The 22,137-nt window shown below is 45.8% G+C and overlaps 1 protein-coding gene across 4 annotated transcripts in view; it reads left to right on the forward strand.

Annotated features, from left to right (window-relative positions):
- Positions 1 to 22,137, forward strand: part of SIDT1 (SID1 transmembrane family member 1) — a 161,642-nt gene that overhangs the window by 24,284 nt on the left and 115,221 nt on the right. For all 4 annotated transcript variants that reach the window (XM_068270906.1, XM_068270905.1, XM_068270907.1 and 1 more), the window contains exons 2-3: positions 3,600 to 3,872; positions 12,300 to 12,620. In XM_068270906.1, coding sequence (XP_068127007.1) covers positions 12,429 to 12,620 — 192 coding nt within the window. In that variant the 5' untranslated portion in view covers positions 3,600 to 3,872; positions 12,300 to 12,428. The remainder of the gene's footprint in view (positions 1 to 3,599; positions 3,873 to 12,299; positions 12,621 to 22,137) is intronic.

Here is a 22,137-nt window from a genome sequence, read left to right on the forward strand (position 1 = left end):
TGGCACACTGCGCTCACCTGTCACTGTGCAGGCCAGGCACACAGCGCTCACCTGTCACTGCTCAGGCCTGGCACACAGTGCTCACCTGTCACTGCGCAGGCCTGGCACACAGCGCTCACCTGTCACTGCGCAGGCCTGACACACAGCGCTCACCTGTCACTGCGCAGGCCTGGCACACAGCGCTCACCTGTCACTGTGCAGGCCTGACACACAGCGCTCACCTGTCACTGCTCAGGCCTGGCACACAGCGCTCACCTGTCACTGCGCAGGCCTGACACACAGCGCTCACCTGTCACTGCTCAGGCCTGGCACACAGCGCTCACCTGTCACTGCGCAGCCCGGGCACTCAGCGCTCACCTGTCACTGCGCAGGCCTGGCACTCAGCGCTCACCTGTCACTGCGCAGGCCTGGCACACAGCGCTCACCTGTCACTGCGCAGGCCTGGCACACAGCGCTCACCTGTCACTGCGCAGGCCTGGCACACAGCGCTCACCTGTCACTGCGCAGGCCTGGCACACAGCGCTCACCCGTCACTGCGCAGCCTGGGCACTCAGCGCTCACCTGTCACTGCGCAGCCCGGGAACACAGCGCTCACCTGTCACTGCGCAGCCTGGGCACTCAGCGCTCACCTGTCACTGCGCAGCCCGGGAACACAGCGCTCACCCGTCACTGTGCAGCCTGGGCACTCAGCGCTCACCTGTCACTGCGCAGCCCGGGAACACAGCGCTCACCCGTCACTGCGCAGCCTGGGCACTCAGCGCTCACCTGTCACTGCGCAGCCCGGGAACACAGCGTTCACCTGTCACACAGTGCGGGCGGCTATGGGGCCGACCTGGCACCTGTTCAGCCATTGCAGCGCTCAGCTTTTATTGCTGTAACATCCAGTCCCATGTCACAGCACAAAGCTTAATTCCCTACTTCACAGTCTCCTGTTTATCTAACATGTCTATAAAAGTTCAAAGATGTAATAAAAAAAAAATCCAAATTGAATCTGCATGAAATGAATGAGAAGAGTGATGAATGTATGGCCACCCTTAGGACAGAGACACACCGATCCGTTTTTTTTTAATTATGCTCCTATTGACTTGCTTCAAAATCACAGTAAAATTTTGGCAGATTTGCTGCGATCGTGATTTTTCTAAAATTTTATCAAGGTCAATGGGAAGTGCAAAAAAAAAAATCAAACAGATTCTTACTTAAAGAGACTCCGTAACAAAAATTGCATCCTGTTTTTTATCATCCGACAAGTTCCAAAAGCTATTCTAATGTGTTCTGGCTTACTGCAGCACTTTCTGCTATCACCATCTCTGTAATAAATCAACTTATTTCTCTCTTGTCAGACTTGTCAGCCTGTGTCTGGAAGGCTGCCAAGTTCTTCAGTGTTGTGGTTCTGTGATGCATCTCCCCCCTTCAGGCCCCTCTCTGCGGAAGCAGGAAATTTGGGCGCATAAGGCAGGTGGACAAAAAGGGCGCCGCCATTCACTCCCATAATAAATATCGTTTAATCGGCGCCCAACAGGAAAAAAGGGCGCCGGAGAAAAATAACGTTTTAAAAGCGGCGCCCGGAGACTTTTAATGTTTTATAACTGTTTCTCATGATTACACATTATTTAATGATTTATAATTTTTTAAACATTATTTTTAAACGAAAAACAGTACAATATTTTTTTAAAACATTACTTTTAAACGAAAAACCGTACAATTTTTTTTTTTTTTTTTTTTTTTTTACCATTTTAAACGAAAAACCGCACCATATTTTTTAAAAAAGTTATTAATGCTTATCACAGGGGGGTCTTAGGTTTAGGCACCACCAGGGGGGTCTTAGGTTTAGGCACCAACAGGGGGGGTCTTAGGTTTAGGCACCAACAGGGGGGTCTTAGGTTTAGGCACCAACAGGGGGGTCTTAGGTTTAGGCACCAACAGGGGGTCTTAGGGTTAGGCACCACCAGGGGGGTCTTAGGTTTAGGCACCAACATGGGGGTCTTAGGTTTAGGCACCAACAGGGGGGTCTTAGGTTTAGGCACCAACAGGGGGGTCTTAGGGTTAGGCACCACCAGGGGGGTCTTAGGTTTAGGCACCAACAGGGGGGTCTTAGGGCTAGGCACCACCAGGGGGGTCTTAGGGTTAGGCACCAACAGGGGGGTCTAGGGGTTAGGGATAGGTACAGGGAGGGTTCGGTGTGAGAGTAGGGTTAGGTATAGCTTTAGTAAAATTCTTATTAATGTTTTATAAAACGTTATTATAAATTTCAATTTTTAAACAGGGAAGATTAACGTTTTTAAAATTGCCGATTTTATACACATTATTTAATGATTTATAACTTTATAAAACATTATTTTTAAACGAAATATAACACACAATTTTTTTTAAACGTTATTCATGATTATCTTTTAAAACCCTGCGCCCTTTTTTCCCGGCGCCCTTTTTTAACGTACGCCCTCTCTGCACACTGCCTGTGTATTATTTAGATTAGGACAGCTTCTCTCTTCTCTCGTATCTTTTACAAGCTGGATAAATCCTCCTCTGAGCTGGCTGGGCTTTCACATACTGAGGAATTACATACAGGCAGAGCTGTCTGCATTCTGCAGGAAGAAACAGCCTGACACTTCAGTGGAAGATAGCTGCAGGGGGAAAGAAACACACAAATGATCTCTTGAGATTCAAAAGGAAGGGTGTATACAGCCTGCTTGTGTATGAATGTATTTTCTATGTGTGGACATGCTGTACATCAACCTACTTCCTGTTTTGGTGGCCATTTTGTTTGTTTATAAACAAACTTTTTAAAACTGTTTTTAACCACTTTTAATGCGGCGAGGAGCGGCGAAATTGTGACAGAGGGTAATAGATGTCCCCTAACGCACTGGTATGTTTACTTTTGTGCGATTTTAACAATACAGATTCTCTTTAAAGTGTACCAGAGACAAACTATATTCAAAGTTTTATACATACCTGGGGCTTCCCCCCGCCCCACCCACACGGATCACTGCCACACGAATACACTTGCTATTTTTTGGAGAAATGTTCTCACACGTTGGCGGACAAGACAACAAAAAGAATCCAAAAGACATCTTAAATTCTTAAAGGAGAACTGTAGAGCGAGGTGTATGGAGGTTGCCATATTTATTTCCTTTTAAGCAATACCAGTTGCCTGGCAGCCCTGCTGATCTATTTGGCTGCAGAAGTGTCTGAATCACACCAGAAACAAGCATGCAGCTAATCTTTTCATATCTGTCAAAATTGTCAGAAAAACCTGATCTGCTGCATGCTTGTTCAGGGGCTATGGCTGAAAGTACTGGAGGCAGAGGATCAGCAGGATAGCCAGGCAACTGGTATTGCTTAAATGGAAATAAATATGGCAGCCTCCATTCACCTCTCTCTACAGTTCTCCTATAACAAAACTATATTTATGGCCTAATTATATATCTGGGGCTTTAATAAACAGTGCAAGCAGCAGCATGTGTCATGCACGAAAACTAATCAGATTACAGTATATCTTACTGCGGGCTTATTTCCGGATGATTGCCGAATTACTGAACCTTACAAAGGTCTAATTTACTGTATAGCAGCGTGACCTGACCATGCGCCTTCTCTTCTTTAAGCACTAGATGGCGCTGGAGTCCTCCCGCCTCGTCTTCTCCGCACCTTGCCACCTTCTGCTTCACCCAAACTGAGAACAATGCCCGCAGCCTGATTGGTCACCTGCCTTGCAGCTCTGGCCAGCCCGGCCAATCAGGCGGGGGCTGGGGAGGTGGACATTGCCGCTGCTGCTGCTGGTGAGTGAGGAGGGATCCTGCATGAGGACTGGAGATGGTGACAGTGACAGCTCTGGATAGAGGAGGGGGCATCAGCAGCATCCTAATGTACAGGGACAGGTGAGTGACTGACCCCCATCCCTGTGTGTACCCCCCCCCCCCCCCCCCAAATCATTTATTCTGAGCTCACTGCTGCATATGCAGAATGCACAGACATCCCACTGTATGTATGTATGTGTGTATCACTGCAAATCTGTGACAGTCAGTGTGCAGGGAGATAGGCAGGTAGATAGATATATACAGTAGATAAGATAGATAGATACATAGATAGGTAGAGGGTGGTTAGATAGATTTGGGGGGAGGGGGAAAAGATAAATAGCCTGTTCATGAAGAATTGATTTGTTTTATTTCATAATGATTTGCCCAAATCCACCATTTTCACTATTTTCCATTAAGTCACATGATCCCCATCCCTGCTATTAGATCCCCACAGTTTCTTATGAACGTCCACAAATGTGTTTCCGACGCTGCAAGCATGTGGGAGCTGTTGTTTTTAATTAACACTGGAAGATAGGTATTATTGATGATAAGGTTTATGTTTAATGCTTTGTTGGTTTGCATACTGTAATACTACATCACATGCCACAGGCATTATTTAACTGTTATTGGTTAACCATTGCTTCTTAAATCCCATTCCAGACATGACAGATTAGATAGATACATAGCTAGATAGATTTCCTTATGTGGTATAGATAGGTGCTCTTATTATGTGTTTGTATAGAACTGACAATTTCTACAGCACCGTACATAGACAATGTCACTGACTGCCCTCAGAGGAGCTCACAATCTAATCCTACCATAGTCATAGTCTAATGTACCTACTTCTGCAGCACTTTACAGAGTACATAGTCATGTCACTGGGTGTCCTCCTACCATAGTCATAGTCTTATGTACCTACTATATTATTATTAATATTTATTTATTTATACAAAACTGACATCTTCTGCAGCACTGTACAGAGTACATAGTCATGTCACTGACTGTCCTTAGAGGAGCTCACACTCTAATCCTACCATAATCATAGTCTAATGACCTACCATATTATTATTATGTATTTATATAGCACTGACATCTTCTGCAGCACATTACAGAGTACATAGTCATGTCACTGACTGTCCTCAGGGGAGCTCACACTCTAATCCTACCATAGTCATAGCCTAATGTCCTACCATACTATTATTATGTATTTATATAGCACTGACATCTTCTGCAGCACATTACAGAGTACATAGTCATGTCACTGACTGCCCTCAGAGGAGCTCACAATCTAATCCTACCATAGTCATAGTCTAATGTACCTACTTCTGCAGCACTTTACAGAGTACATAGTCATGTCACTGACTGCCCTCAGAGGAGCTCACAATCTAATCCTACCATAGTCATAGTCTAATGTACCTACTTCTGCAGCACTTTACAGAGTACATAGTCATGTCACTGGGTGTCCTCCTACCATAGTCATAGTCTTATGTACCTACTATATTATTATTATTTATATTTATTTATTTATACAAAACTGACATCTTCTGCAGCACTGTACAGAGTACATAGTCATGTCACTGACTGTCCTCAGAGGAGCTCACACTCTAATCCTACCATACTCATAGTCTAATGTCCTACCATATTATTAATATTATGTATTTATATAGCACTGACATCTCCTGCAGCACTTTACAGAGTACATAGTCATGTCACTAACTGTCCTCAGAGGAGCTCACAATCTAATCCTACCATAGCCATAGTCTAATGTCCTACCATATTATTATGTATTTATATAGCACTGACATCTTCTGCAGCACATTACAGAGTACATAGTCATGTCACTGTCTGTCCTCAGAGGAGCTCACACTCTAATCCTACCATAGTCGTAGTCTAATTTCCTACCATATTATTATTATTATTATGTATTTATATAGCACTGACATCTCCTGCAGCACTTTACAGAGTGCACAGTCATGTCACTGACTGTCCTCAGAGGAGCTCACAATCTAATCCTACCATAGTCATAGTCTTATGTCCTACCATATTATTATTATGTATTTATATAGCACTGACATCTTCTGCAGCACATTACAGAGTACATAGTCATGTCACTGACTGTCCTCAGAGGAGCTCACAATCTAATCCTACCATAGTCATAGTCTTATGTCCTACCATATTATTATTATGTATTTATATAGCACTGACATCTTCTGCAGCACATTACAGAGTACATAGTCATGTCACTGTCTGTCCTCAGAGGAGCTCACACTCTAATCCTACCATAGTCATAGTCTAATGTCCTACCATATTATTATTATGTATTTATATAGCACTGACATCTCCTGCAGCACATTACAGAGTACATAGTCCTGTCACTGACTGTCCTCAGAGGAGCTCACAATCTAATCCTAGCATAGTCATAGTCTAATGTCCTACCATATTATTATTATCTACTAGCTGATTGCCCGGCGTTGCCCGGGTATGTATTTGGCTGGTGTTGACTCTGCATAACTTTTCTAGCCCTAACACACAATTACTCACTGACCAAGTTTGTGAGCTTTGCGGTCTTTGGTATCAATAATTTGCATTGAAATGAAAAAATCTGATTGGCTGTTTGTGGCTCCACACCCTTTTCTGAATTTGAACCCCAGTCACCCAATAACCAAAGTGCAAGAATGGTAGCAATTAAATATTCCCATTGAAAAGCAATAGGTGAAGTTTGATACACTTTTGTAGGCTCCACCCACTTTTCTGAATATTAATCCCAGTCACCCAGTGACCAACTGTGCAAAGTTTAAAAACCCTGCCATTAACAGTGTAAGAATAGCTGCAGTTTACATTTTCCCAGTGAAATTTGTATTTGTCTCTACCCATTGATGACCCGGCATTGCCCGTGTATGTATTTGGCTGGTGTTAGCTCCGGCCACTTTCTAACCCTAACACACAAACACTCAATCACCAAGTTTGTGAGCTTTGGGGTCCTTGGCATCAATAATTTGTATATTCCAATAGAAATTAAACAAATCAGATAGGCTGTTTGTGGCTCCACCCCTCTCCAGCATTTGAACCCCAGTCACCCAATGACCAACTGTAGCAGGTTTGAGGCATCTGCTATTAACAGTGGAAAAATGGCAGCAATTGAAATTATCCACTTGAAAATCAACAGGTGAATTTTGATTGGCTATTATAGGTTCCACCCACTTCCCTGAATATTAATCTCAGTCACTCAGTGACCATCTGGGCAAAGTTTGGGAACCCTGCCATAAACAGTTTAAGAAGGGCTGCAGTTTACACTTTCCCAGTGAAATTTGTTTTTGGCATGACCAAGTTTGTGAGCTTTGGGGTCCTTGGCATCAATAATTTGTATTTTCCCATGAAATGAAACCAATCTGATTCACTGTTTGTGGCTCTGTCCCCTTTTCTGAATTTGATCCCCTGTGACCCAATGACCAACTGTACCAGGTCTGAGGCTTGTGCCATTAACAGTGCAAGAATGGCAGCAATTGTAATTTTCTCCTTGAAAAGCGACATGTGATTTTTGATTGGCATTTTTAGGTTCCACCCACTTTTCTGAACATTAATCCCAGTCACCCAGTAAGTAGCTATGCTAAGTTTGAGAACCCTTCCATTAACAGTGAAGAAGGGCTGCAGTTTACAATTTCCCAGAAAAATCTGTTTTAACTCCTCCCACTTTTTGTAACCTGGACCCACAGTCACTACACAATGACCAAGTTTGTGAGCTTTTGGGTTCCTGGCATCAAAATTGTGGTAATGGAAGCAGTTTATCCAGTAAAGAAATCTGGCTGTTTTTGGCTCCGCCCCTTTACTGAATTTGAACCCCAGACACTTAACGACCGACTGTAGCAGGTTTGAGGCCTCTGCCATTAAACAGTGTAAGAATGGCTGCAGTTGCAATATTCCCCTTGAAAATCAAAAGGTGAATTTTGATTGGCTGCTGTAGGCTCCACCCACTTTCCTGAATATTAGTCCCAGTCACCCAGTGGCCAACTGTGTCACGTTTGAGAACCCTGCCAATAACAGAATGGCTGAAATCAATCTAACAAATCTGATAGGCTGTTTGTGGCTCCACCCCTTTAGTGAATTTGGACCCCAGTCACCCAATGACTGACTGTATCAGGTTTGAGGCCTCTTCCATCAACAGTGTAAGAATGGTAGCAATGTGAATAGTCCCCTTGAAAATCAATAGGTTCATTTTGATTGGCTGTTGTAGGCTCCACCCACATTTCTGAATATTCATCCCAGTCTCCCAGTGGCCAATTGTGTAAAGTTTGGGAACCCTGCCATGTTAAAAATTTAGTTGTTGGCACCGACCACTTTTTCTAACCTTGACATACAGTCATTCAATTATCAAGTTTATCAGCTTTGGGGTCCTTGGTATCAATACTTTGTATATTCCCATTGAAAAATAAACAAATCTTATTGGCTGTTTGTGACTCCGCCACCTTTCTGAGTTTGGGCCCTAGTCACCCAGTGACTGACTGTACCAGGTTTGATGCATCTGCTTTTAACAGTATAAGGGCCTGTACACACTGCTGCGCTTTTAAAATCGCATGCGATTTTTAAATCGCAAGCCTTCATGAGAATAGGAAAAGCGCATCGCACCAGTGTGTACAGGTCTCCACGATTTTCATTATTTTTGAAAAGACCTTGCGATTGAAAAGCGCATGTGATTTGAAAAGCGCAGCAGTGTGTACAGACCCTAAGAGAATGGTAGCAGCTTAAACATTCCCTTTGAAAATCGAAAGGTGAATTTTTATTGGCGTCGTAGGCTCCACCCACCTTCCAAAATCTTAATCTCAGTTACCCAATGACCAACTGTGCAAAGTTTGAGAACCCTGCCATTAACGATGTAAGAATGGCTGCAGTTTATATTTTCCCAGTAAAAGCTGTTTTTGGCTCTGCCCACTTTTTGTGACCTTGACACACAGTCACTCAATGACCACATTTGTGAGCTGTCAGGTTCCTGGCATCAAAAATGCGTGAATGGAAGCAGTTTATCCACCAAGGAAATCTGATTGGCTGTATGTGGCCCCACCCCTTTAGTGAATTTGGACCCCAGTCACCCAATGACGACTGTAGCAAGTTTGAAGCCTCTGCCATTAACAGTGTAAGAATGGCAGCAGTTTAAATATTCCCCTTGAAAATCAATAAGTGAATTTTGATTGGCTGTTGTAGGCTCCACCCATTTTCTTGAATGTTCATCGCATTCGCCCAGTGACCAAGTGTGGCAAGTTTGAGAACCCTGCCATTAACAGTCTAAGAATGGCTGCAGTTTACATTTTCCCATTTAAAATGAACGGCTGAAATTAGATTAGCTGTTTTATGCTCCGCCCACTTTTCCTGGATTTGTAACCTCGGTCACCAAGTGACCAACTGTGCCATGTGTGGGGACTCTGGCTTGATTACTGTGAGAATGGCAGCCTTTTACATTTTTTCCATTGACTTGAATGGGTGAAATCTGATTTGCTGTTTGTAGCTCCGCCCAGGTGTGCAGGGGGGCCGCGAGACCCCCAGAACATATCATCCCAGTTAGTAAGGGATCTGTGTACCAAGTTTCGTTCAAATCGGTCAAGCCGTTTTCGAGTGATCGCGGCACATACACACACACACATACATACAGACATCCGATTTTATATATATAGATTTATATAGCACTGACATCTTCTGCAGCACATTACAGAGTACATACATGTCACTGACTGTCCTCAGAGGAGCTCACACTCCCAGATCACTATCACTTCAGGTGTCCTTTAGGCCGCTTGTACACCTATTTTTTACGTTGGGGTGGGAATGCGATGCTCCCACCGCAATGCAAACAATGGCAACCCTAGGACCCTGCGGCAGAGTGTGCGACAACAGCGTCTTATGCATAGCGCCCCCCGCTCAGTGACGTACTAGAAGGAAATATGGCACTGGGATTCCCGTCAGTTGCGCATGCACGCCCTTGCGTCGGATCGGATACTCCCGGCACACCACAACGGTAACGTAATACAGTAAAACCTCGAATTGAGAGTAACTTGGTTTAAAGAGAAACTCCGACCAAGAATTGAACTTCATCCCAATCAGTAGCTCTTTTTATGAAGTGGCGGCGTGTTAGCCTGCCGCACGGCGTGAGCTCAGGGAGACCCAAACGGTAAGCAAGAATTGAACCTCATCCCAATCAGTAGCTGATACCCCCTTTCCCATGAGAAATCTTTACTTTTTCTCAAACTGATCATCAGGGGGCTCTGTATGGCTGATATTGTGATGAAACCCCTCCCACAGTGTGATGTCAGGACCATGGTCCCGGCAGTTTCCTGTCTGTGAACCATGGCATTGTGGGAAATAGCTGTTTACAGCTGTTTCCAACTGCCAAAAAAGCAAGCAGCATCTCCTTCCACTGACATCACCTGCCAGCAGTAAAAACGTCACCATGTGATAAATGTAAGAATGTAAATCAGGGAGAGGAAAGATTTTACAATGGGCAAACACTGAAATTAAGCACTTTTTTATTACGTTATTTTCTCTGGAGTTCCTCTTTAAGAGCACTTTGCAATACAAGCAAACATTTTTGTGAAATTTTGACTTGATATACAAGCCACGTCTTGCTATACAAGCAAAAAAAAATATGCAGTAGTTGCTCTTGGCTCAGGATCAGGAGGAAATAGCCGGTCCCAGTTGGATCCGCTCTACAGTGCAGGCCAGAGGCGGGACAAGGTCCTTCAGCACCCAAGGCTGAGACACCACAGTGCGCCCCTCCATCCCTCCCACCCCAGCCGTCACACACTGATTGCTATTAGACTAAGAGGGCCACAGGGCCCACAACCTCCCCAACACCTTAATCACTAGTTATCTGGCTTGCAGTCACTGCCATGTATCACCTTTTCTTATTTCTTTCTGCTTCAAACACAATTGGGAATGACAGCTGAATGAATTGTGCACCCCCTCCTACACTGCGCCCTGAGGCTGGAGCCTCTCCAGCCTCTGCCTCGGCCCGGCCCTGGTGCAGGCGCAAGTCTCCTGTGCAGTAGTGCGGACATGACTGGGATCGGCTATTTCTGCCTGATCCAAGCCGAGAGCCGCTACGCCGCCTGCGTGGGAGCCGGGAAGGTAAATATTGCAGGCGCCACAGCCTGACAAATTGTCAGCTGTGGCTTCGGAGGGTCCCAGCCAGACCACCGTGGAACTAGAGTACGGGGAAGCCTCATTCCAGAGGTTTCCCCCTCCCAGGGTAAATACCCCCCAGGGTCCCGTTCTTTCAGCACAGATTCTCTTTAATTTTACGTATCTGAGCAGCGACGTAACAAGGTCCCACCGGGCCCCCCTGCAGAAATACTGAGCGCCCTCCCCCCCAGGGCCCGCTTGGGGCCGTTTGGGGGGCTGGAGGGTTCGCAGCATTAGTGGAAAGCCATGCTGCACTTCGGCGGGGAGGGGGACGGTCCCCCCTCCCTCACCTCGGGCTCTCCCCTCTGTACTCCCCTCCAGCATTGAATAGTTTGTGTGTGCAGCGGCGGGCAGATACATACCTTCCGCGCGCTACGGAGGCAGGGGCTGCAGGTCCTATTGTTACGCCAGTGTATCTGAGTGTAGAGACTGTGCAAAGTCACATTTCTGTGAAATCCTCACGAGTAACTGTCACTGGATAAGTTCCTTGTTAAAGCCACATAAAAAAAAGGTTGTGGCGAGCCGACAGATGGAGATGATTCTGTTAGTTATAGTGAAAGTCTCGTTTACATTCTTATTTTATACTATTTTACTATAACTGTTTTTGGATTGTGGAACAAATCACCTGGGTTTCCATCAATTCTTATGGCGAAATTTGCCTTGATATAAGAGTGTTTTTGATTACAAGCATGTTTCCAGAACGAATGATGCTCGCAAACCAAAGTTCCACTGTAAAGCTTTACCCTGCTGGTGTAACAGGGGCCTCCTCTTATCTCCTCTTCTTCCTGAAGCAATGCATTATGGGGGGGGAGGGTGTCACTTGTGCATACCTCCCAACTTTTTAAGATGAGAAAGAGGGACACTTAAGCCACTCCCCTGCCACACCCCTGATCATGCCCCCGTCACACCCCTGGTCACGCATACCATAAAGATTTCATAAGAAAAATATGTTGTTTTATAATTCAAATTCACTTTCTATCCTGCTTCATTTTCCTTCATATTAACATTTTAAAATGAGTAATATATCCATTTAAAGGCTGGGAATAAAGTTTAGAGTCAATCAAACACATTTTTTAGTGGAGAAATATATATATTTACATAGAAAGAGGGACAAAGTCCTGAAAGAGGGACAAATGAGGAGGAAAGAGGGACAGAAGGACAGGGCTCCCAAAGAGGGACTGTCCCTCCGAAAGAGGGACAGTTGGGAGCTGTGCTTCTGGCTCATGTGGAGATTTATACTTGCAGATGCCTTCTGTCTTACAGCAAGTCAGCATTATAAGTCAGTAGATGTTCATTGTTGATCATTGTGTCTTTGTGCTCCTGTAACTCTCTGTTTTCCTGCAGCCAGTAATTGATCTGGATTCCCCGGGTGGAGAGTACAGACAGTCTATTCATCATTGCTGATTATCACCACGTCTCTCCAATCAATGAGAGGTCAGCGGGCGGACTGAGGGCGTCAGCTGCGGAGGAGAGATGAGGGCGGCCCGGCTGGCCGGCAGGCTGTGCCTCTGGCTGCTGGCGCTGCTGACGCTGGCACACCTGGCGGGCGGAGTAACCCGGACAACGGATATCCAACGGGCAGAATTGGGGAAACTCTACAGCGGGAGCATCGACAAGAGCAGAGAAGCCATCTACTCGTTCAACTACACCAGCATCCCTGACAAGGTAACGCCCCTCCGCCTGGTCTCTTAATTATTACAGCAGTAGCTAGATATTAAAGGGGACCCAAAGTGAGATTAATATGGAGGCTGCCATATTTATTTCCTGTTAAACAATACCAGTTGCCTGGCAGCCCTGCTGATCTATTTGGCTGCAGTAGTGGCTGAATCACACACCTGTAACAAGCATGCAGCTAATCTAGTCATAAACATCTGATCTGCTGCATGCTTGTTCAGGGCCTGTGGCTGAAAGTGTTAAGCTGGCCATGTATCACTCGATGTATGGCTAGATCGACCATTAGATAGATCCCTCTCCAATCGAATCAGAGATCCCAGATCGAACCTGAAAGGGATCTGTTGCCTCCCCACTCACTGGCCAGCAATTTCCAGTAGATTTCAGCATGGAAGCTATTGGAAAGCATCCTTGCACCGCCACTGCTTGCCGGTCCCCCCAAATGTTAATAGAGTGAAAAGATGACTGACCTGCAATGCTTCTTCCTCACCTCGTCATCTCGTCTCCATGACTCCAGCAGTGTCTCTCATCATGTGACCCGACAACACGTATCACTGGGTCACATGGTGAGAGACGCCGCTGGAGCCAGAGTGATTGGGACTGATAAGACTGAAGGAAGTGAGGAGAAATGTGTTACCCCTCCACTCTGCAATGCATGCCGCTCTGCACACGGGGTGGGTCATGGGCAGGGCCATTTTAGGCATAGGCAAACCAGGCATATGCCTAGGGTGACAGCTGCTGGAGGGGGCACCACAGGGCTATTAATAGAACCCTGTGCTTTATGGAATTGCTAGTGCCATTCAGATGGGTGAATGGTACTTTAAACACATAAATGGGCACAGCTGATTAGCATAACAAAGGAGGGTTGAACAGCATAACAGTGATTAGCAGGTGTTATTAATGAGCTAATTAAGCTGTAATTGCTTTTAGATTTGGTCTGAATTGACTGTTGATATAAATGATTCTAAAGATTATAGAGTTTATTGTGTGTTCTGTGCGATTGGGCTGGTGAGGCGGATCTGACCTGGTAATTGTGTATTTATCATTTATAGATTTGTTTTGAGAAATGATTTTTGTTGAAATGAGTATTGTTTTTTCTATCTAATCAATCAATTTGTCATTGTTGTCGGCAAAACTAATTAGTGTTGGCTCCAGTCTTCCTATTCCTAAGATGAGGAAGGGGGGATGGAAAAGTGTGGGGCTCCAAAATGGCCAGAAATGGCCCTGGCCACGGGCTGCCTAATATTGGGGGGGGGGAGGAGGAGGAGTTCTGGTTACTTATTGCTGGAGGGTACATCTAGCTACCTAATACTGGGCCATGAATGCGGGAGAGGAGCTGGGCGGCCACGATGTGGAGGGGTGGTCTGCGCTCAGCCACAGGGGACAACAGACCACCAAGGGAAGCCACAATAGGATCCTGAGGGTTTCCTCTCTGCAGGATAATTACTAATTTTGAACTTGAGCTTTGTCCCGGGCTCACTTTAATACAAATATCTAGGGGTAAACTTGGCTACCTAATACTACTATGGAGAGAAGCCATGCACGGTTCCCTAATGCCGGGCATACACAGCACGTTTTATGTGCCAGATCGAGCCAGCGGCTCGATGCCGACACATCCCGCTCGTCTGCTCGGATCGATTGCCGCTCGTCCCCGCCGGCGCTTCCTTATCACTTATTGTTATCTATGCAAAAGAGCTTCTCTGAGCTCTCCGACCCACTGGGTCAAATACAGTCCTGTTTTCTAAAGCACTTTAACTTCACTTATAATAACTTGTGTTAAAATACCTTAAAACAGAGCCCTGGTCAGTAATGCAATACTGATTTTACACCCTTTTTGATCAGACCCAGCAATACCCATCCGCCTGTATGTCCCCCCTCCCCTTTGAGCAGCAGCTTCCCCCCCTCCCCACCCCCTGGTCGCTGCCTATGTGGCCCTTGCAGAAAAGCAGACCTGTGTGTGCTGTACAATCTCTGCCATATCCTGAGTTCCTGTCTCACCTCTCTCCTCCCTCCCTCCCTAATCAATAATGTACGCTTAGTGCTGGTTCCCTGGAGCGCTGCCTCTGGATCCAGGCCAGCGTGGGGGAGAGCCGTTACACAGATTTCCTCCGCTGACAGCCGGCTGCCTCTCTGCAGCTCCTTATATCTCTGCCTGGGGTCTGATCATCCCTGTGCAGAAATCCCACTGCCTCTCATACAGTCCACCTGTGCCAGGTGCAGGGTGGTGATACAGGAGATGCAGGGACAGCAGCGCTGGCAGCGGCAAATGGTAACAAGACTCTGATGGCAGAGGTCAGGAGAATATATATTTGGCTGGAGCAGTAAGAGTAGGTTCACACTTGTTTTAAAAATGTATCCGTGGCTCAGTTTTTTGGCCCTTAAAGGGAACCAGAGATGGGGACATGAAAAAGATGTTATACATGCCAGGGGCTTCCTCCAGCCCCATACGCGCTGATCGATCCCACGCCGCCATCCTCCTCTGCCCGCATCTACGAGAACCGGCTCCCGTCACTGACGTCATCGGAGCCAGCCTACGCAGGAGAAGTGCGCCCTCTACGTATCTCTCCAGCGGCTGCTGGAGAGATACGCAAATAGCGCACTTCCCTTACGCTTAGACTGGCTCCGACTGACGGCAGAGCGGGGTCCCGGTTCTCATAGCTTCGGGGGACGGCGGTGTGGGATCGATCAGAGAGTATGGGGCTGGAGGAAGCCCCTGGCATGTATAAAATCTTTTTCATGTTCATCTATGGTTCCCTTTAAAGGAGTCATCAGGGGAAAAAGAATAAAATAAGTGGTACTTACCGGGGTCTTCCTCCAGCCCCAAGCTCCCAGCATGTCCCTCGCCGCAGCTCTCCCCGCAGCCGTTCGCCGCAGTTCCGTCCCGGTCCCCAGCGATGACGTCAGAGCGACCTCCAGGTACTGCGCCTGTGCGAGCGGCGCTGTCAATCACTGCCACGTGGGCTGGAGCGGACTGAAATACTGAAATTTTATATAAAAGAATAAAAATAAATATTTACTAAAAAAATAAATAAATAAACATTGGAGGAGCGATCAGACCCCACCAACAGAGAGCTCTATTGGTGGGGAGAAAAGGGGGGAGGGGAATCACTTGTGTGCTGAGTTGTGCGGCCCTGCAGTGAGCCCTTAAAGCTGCTGCAGTGGCCTATTTAATAAAAAAATGGCCTGGTCACTAGGGGGGTTTAGCCCTGCAGTCCTCAAGTGATTAAAGAGGACCTCCAGAGTAAATAAGAAAATCCGTCAGCCTGCAAGTAAAAGAAAGTTATATTTGTCCCGCGATGCCGTCCCGAAGTCCCTGCAGCTGCCGGATTTGCTTTTTTACTCTCTAGGTCTCCTTTAGGCTGGTTTCACAGTGGGACGTTAAAGTCCCACGTTACAGCAGCCAGTAACGCAGCCTAACTCACAGCACTGTAAAATCAATGTGCTGTTCACAGTGCACACGGTGCGTTACATTGTAACGTTTAAACAAAGTGCTGCATGCTGTACGTTATACTGGGTTAAGCAGCGTTAGACTGTTTGCACATGCTCAGTAATGTTGGAGGAGGAGGTCTCCCCTCCTCCTCAGCAGCCAGCCACATGGCTAATTAAGGGCCTGTTCATACTTGCTGCGTTTGTAGAACGCGTATAAATTCAAAGAAACGCAAGTTGAAAAACGCATGCGGTTTTCTTGCGTTTGAATGCGTTTTCTATTGCGTTTTGCACAAACATGTGACCCAGGGGAAAAAAAAAATTATGGGAACCGCAGGGGAAAACTGACGCTAAAAACGCAATAGTACGCGTTTTTGATACGCGTCCATAGACTTTCATTGCGTCCGTTTCTATGCGGGACGGACAGAACTGCGTGCAGCAATGCGGATGAGAAACGTATGCGTCTCATACGCATACATGTGAACTAGCCCATTCAAAAGCATTAGGAGCCGTTTCTATGCGTTTTTGGTACCCGTACGTGTTCCCTGAAAACGTCTAGGAACGCGCATAGTCTGAACAGGCCCTAATATTCACTGCACTGTGGAGACTCCTGGTGGGACTCATAGTGTTGTCCGGATCATGAACGAATCGTTCCTTTAACCCGGATCTTTTTTGTGAGTCGAATCATCCGGATCATCACAATGAAAGATTCGGTTCACAGTGGATGTCTGTCTGGAAGAAACAGGAACACACAGAATGTACAGTGCAGGGAAAGTCCTGTCCTGCTAGTCATTTCACCCAGTCTGCTTCCCTAGTAAAATTATTGAAATGATTCGGTTCAAAGATCCGGATCTTTTCAATGATCCGATTCAAATGATCCGAATCCTTAAAAAGATCCGGACTTCCGATCACTAACCTGGAGCGGCTGCTTTTGAGAGCTGCATAACGCAGCTCAATCTGACGTCCAACTTCAACACCACCATGCGTTGCGTTAGGGGCAAGTTATGCGACCATAACGTCCCCTAAAACGCAACATCTTGGTGGGAAAGTAGCCTTAAGGTTCCCTTTAAATTTGCATACAAGCATGAATTATTCAATTTTTGAAAACATGACAGTGACATGCAGAACATCCCGACTTCAGCCACGGAGATCACCTGGGCGTACTTCCAGAGTCTGCTGCCTGGAAATCACCAGCTGTTGTTCAGCGGATCTGTGACCTGCAGTTCCAAAGTCCATGCAAACAAGTCCTTAAAGGGAACCCGAACTGAGAGGGATATGGATGTTTCCTTTTAAACAATACCAGTTGCCTGACTCCTGGCATGTCTTGGGCTGCAGTGGTGGCTGAATCACACACCTGAAACCAGCATGCAGGTAATCCAGTCTGACTTCAGTCAGAGCACCTTATCTGCATACTTGTTGAGGGGCTGTGGCTAAAAGTATTATAGACACAGGATCAGCAGGAGAGTCAGGCAACGGGTATTATTTCACAAGGAAAAATCGGTACTTATCCGTTAGCCGGGCGCATCCTCTAGGTGGCGACAAAACTCCTGCAGAGTTACATCTTTCCCTACTATCCATGTCGGCCTGGAGGGGGAATAGTAATTAGCACCACCTGCCGGATGCGCCACGCTAACGGATAAGTACCGAAAAATCCATATCCTCAGTTTAGGTTCCCTTTAAAGGTCACCTGAAGTGAGAGGGATACAGAGGCTGCCATAATCATTTCCTTTTAACCACTTAACGACCGCCTAACGCCCATAGGCGTCAGCGGGTCGTTAGTAGTATAGCATGGAGCGGCCTTTCCATGCCAGTTCACGGAGACTGCCTCCGTGAACAGTGTGCGAGCCGCCGATCGCGGCTCGCACGCATAATGTAAACATGTGGGGAAGGAATCCCCGCTGTTTACATCACACGGCGCTGCTGCGCAGCAGCGCCGTGACGTAGATCGGCGATCCCTGGCCTCTGATTGGCCGGGGATCGCCGGCATCTGATAGGCAGAAGCCTATTCTATCAGGCGCAGGACGGATATCCGTCCTGCGCCGCACACAGGAAAAGGGAGAGGGAGGGAAAGCCGGGGAGGGCGGAAAGCGCTGTGGAGGGGGGCTTTGAGGACCTCCCCCCCCGCAAATCAATAGTAGCCGGCGGCGATCAGACCCCCCCTGCAGGACATCCCCCTAGTGGGGAAAAAAGGGGGGAAGTCTGATCGCCCTGCTGCACTCCTGATCGGTGCTGTGGGCTGTAGAGCCCACGCAGCACCGATCATTCCAAAATCCCCTGGTCCTACAATGCACATTGCTTGGCTGTCCTGCCGATCTTTTGCCTTTCAGGTGAGGAACGCACTAGGCAGAATCCCTAGTGTTGCAGAAACCACTTGCATTCGTGCTGGTAATGAAAGTCTGTGGGCTGCATGTAAAAGCACATACTGTACTGTATATGCGCGTTTTACATTGTACATTTTTGAAAACGCACAATTTGCTGCATTATTTTCAAAAACGCACATAAAGCGCACATAATTGCAGAAGGATGCGTTTTTGATGCTTTAAAAAAAAAAATGATGTATTTTACTCCATTGATTAGGGAAATTAATAAAAAAAATGCAAAAGGAATCGCAGGCTAAATGCAAATGTATACATAACCGCGCCAAAAATGCAGCAAAACTGTTAATACGCGCAGTGCAGAAAACACACGGTTTTCTGTTCCGCCTAGTTTGCTCCCAGCCTAAACGTGGCCACACACCATACAATTAAAATGTTCCAATTTTATGGCAGTTCAATAAAAATGATGGGCTGAAAAATTGAAAGCTTTTTTAAAAATTTATTTGAGCAATCTGATCGAAATTAGGGCTGGAACCCACTAGAGTGATTTTCTGAGCGTTTAGGGAGCGATTCAAAACTCTAGCGATTTCCCTAAATGCTCAGCTACTGTTAATGGATGAGCCAAAGTCCACTGGAGCGATTGCGATTACCAAAATCACAAAATTCAGGACATGCAGCATTTTTGAGCGTTAGCGTTTTGCGTCAGCGTTTATGCAATGTAAAGTATATAAACGTGGTGTAATCGCTCATTAATTGCTATATAGAACGACTTGCTAGCGTTTTTAAATTACTGCACACTGTGAAAATTTTTTAAATTAATTGAAAGGACCAATCAGAATTAAAAATGCTAATCGCTACACAACCGCTGGCAAAATGCTTACACTTTTCAAAATCACTACCGAAATCGCCAGAAAATGGCTTATGAAATCACTTACAAAAAGCCCATTAAAAACGCTAGTGATTGAGATTAGCGATAGCGCTTTGTAGTGGGTTCCAGGCCTTCAAGGTTTTATGAAATAAAGGATCGGGAGTGTTAGATTTTTCTGATCAATTTTTCTGAAAATTTAATGGTGTAAAGCTGGCCACTAATGGTCCAATTTGTAGCGAAAAATCGTTCGAGCGATCAGAAATTCTGATCGGATTGGTTGTAAATAATCTCCATTGGTGGACACAATCGATTATGAACGAGTGAAAAAAATGTCGCCTGAATGATTTTCTTGGTGGTCGTGATAGATAGGAAGCAATGATTGGTTAGTTGATGGTGTAGTGAACAATTTTTCGTCCGATCAGAATTTCTGATCGCTCGAACGATTTTTCACTAGAAATTGGACCGTTAGTGGCCAGCTTAAGGTAGATTGTCAATTTCTTGATGTACAGACCCAATCAATTTTTTGTTTTCAATCATTTTTTTCATAGTTGGAGAAAAAATTAACATAGGTGTGTGGTACATTGGTCAGATTTTTGAAATATTACAGTAAGAAAAATTGATTGCAATTCTTAAACTGAAAAGATATTTAAAAAATGGTATGGTGTGTGGCCACCGTAATACTTTTAGCCATAGCCCCTGAACAAGCATGCAGATCTGGTGTTTCTGACTGAAGTGTGACAGGATTAGCTGCATGTTTGTTACAGGTGTGTGATTCAGACACTACTGTCCAGAAAAATCAGCAGGACTGCCAGGCAACTGGTATTGTTTAAAAGGAAATTAATATTACAACCTCCATATCCTTCTCACTTCAGCTGTCCTTTGAAGGACACCCAAGCTGAAATGTTAAAGATTAGATATACTTACCTGTGTCTGCCAGCTCCCAGCTGTCTATCTAGTTCCTTTGTGTAGTTCCACTGCCCTTCAGTGCATTGCTAGCCCTTAACGAAAAATGTGTTTACCACAGCTGTTTTCGTTGGATATTGCGTATGCGCGGGCGTGTTACCGTGCCCTCTTGATCAGGCTTCCATAGCCGGGAACATTCTGTGCTTGTGCAGTCTAACAAGAACCTGAACCGAGTATAATGATTTCAAATAAACACACAATGGGCTTGATTCACTAAGACAAATTACATTCCTTATCCAAGTTAACACACCTTATCAGAGATAACACGCCTTATCCAAGTTAACGCACCTTATCAAAGTTAACATGCCTTATCAGAGTAGCATAGCGAACCCGCAGGGGCTCAGGGCAGGAGGAGTGGAGCTCTCGTCATTGCCAATTAGCAGGCATAAGTTCATAGCGCTCGCTGTGCTACTCCGATAAGACGTGTTAACTTTGAGAAGGCGTGTTATCTCTGATAAGGTGTGTTAACTCGTATAAGGCATGCTATTTGTCTTAGTGAATCAAGCCCAGTGAACCTGCAAATGAATATTACATACTTACCTAGCCGTCAATTCCTCTCAGAAGCTCACCATTTTCTTCTTACAACAGTTCTGTCCAGTTCTGACAAGATTTTGTCAGAATTGAAATGTATCTGTTGCTGTCAGTTATAACTGAAAGGACAACTGATGTACAAGGGAATGTCCATGTTTTCTTATGGCTCAAGTGGGTGATATTACAGTTTAACAGTGTGCTGACCAGGAAGCTGTTATGGGGTAATGGCCATTTTCAAAATGGAGGATGGAGAATTCCATTGATCACAGTGGACAAATGGGATGCAGGAGAGGAGAAAGAGATTGAGGAGTAGACTACACAGGAGGCAAGTATGACCTGTGTATGTTTATTTTGATTTTTAATTTTCATTTCAGGTTTGCTTTAACATTATGTCTGCTTCCATGAAAGCAGGAAGTAGACTTACTGCAGATTTATTGCAGGATTTGTATCAGCTGTAACAAAGAAATGTTTTTCTTTAAAGGTTATTATGCAGTTGCTTATGTTTTAGAGCAGAGAGGAAGTTCTGAGTTTAGGTCCCCTTTAATCCGCTCTTAGGTCCCCCTGATGTGAGCTGAAATGCAGACATCTGCATGATTGGGCGATACCAGTACTGCTGGGGAGGGCACAGCCCACCTACACACACAGATCCGTGAACTTTAATGCAGAAATCTTCCAGTAATCCTCCTGAACTATGCGGGGTGCGGTGGCTGATCTTGGCACGCATTACTTGCACCACACCACCGGGGCACCGTAGCGTATGATGCGTTGTCACATCTGGCTCGGCTGGCGTCACTTCTCTGTACGGTTCACAGAAAAGTTAAAGCCTTTTGTACACAACGCATTGTTGTCTCCCTGACTTCAAATATTGTGATACTGTCACCATCAGACAGGAACGCAGGGTGTGACTGCACAAGACAAGGGCTAGTCTCTCCTGCCACAGCATCACTACACATGGGGACAACTGCACTAGAGACCCAGAGATCAGGGGGGCCTCTGGAGACTGCCCCTCCCCTTTATCTGTCAGCTGACCATCAGATTCCATCCTGGACAGAATAACCAATCACATCTTCTTTCTTTACATCTCTTTATTTTACTCACTGCTTAGAGGCTGCTGCAGGGGCGTAGCAATAGGGATTGCAGAGGTTGTGACTGCATCGGGGGCCCTTGGGCCAGAGGGGCCCCGAGGGACCCTCCCTCAACTACAGTATTAGCTCTCTATTGGTCCTGTGCTCATAATAATCACTTCTATTGATACTTTGAATAGCGGTAATCATTAACAAGCTGTTCCCCATCCCCTGCTTGCACCTCTGACACTGCAGTTGCCATTGGCAGGTTTTGGTGCGCCGAATCAATTGTTATGTATAGAGTGCTTGGGGGGTGGCGGGCAATGTAAAACTTGCACCGGGGC

The sequence above is a fragment of the Hyperolius riggenbachi genome, chromosome 2 (assembly GCF_040937935.1).
Source record: "Hyperolius riggenbachi isolate aHypRig1 chromosome 2, aHypRig1.pri, whole genome shotgun sequence".
Lineage (NCBI taxonomy): Eukaryota > Metazoa > Chordata > Amphibia > Anura > Hyperoliidae > Hyperolius > Hyperolius riggenbachi.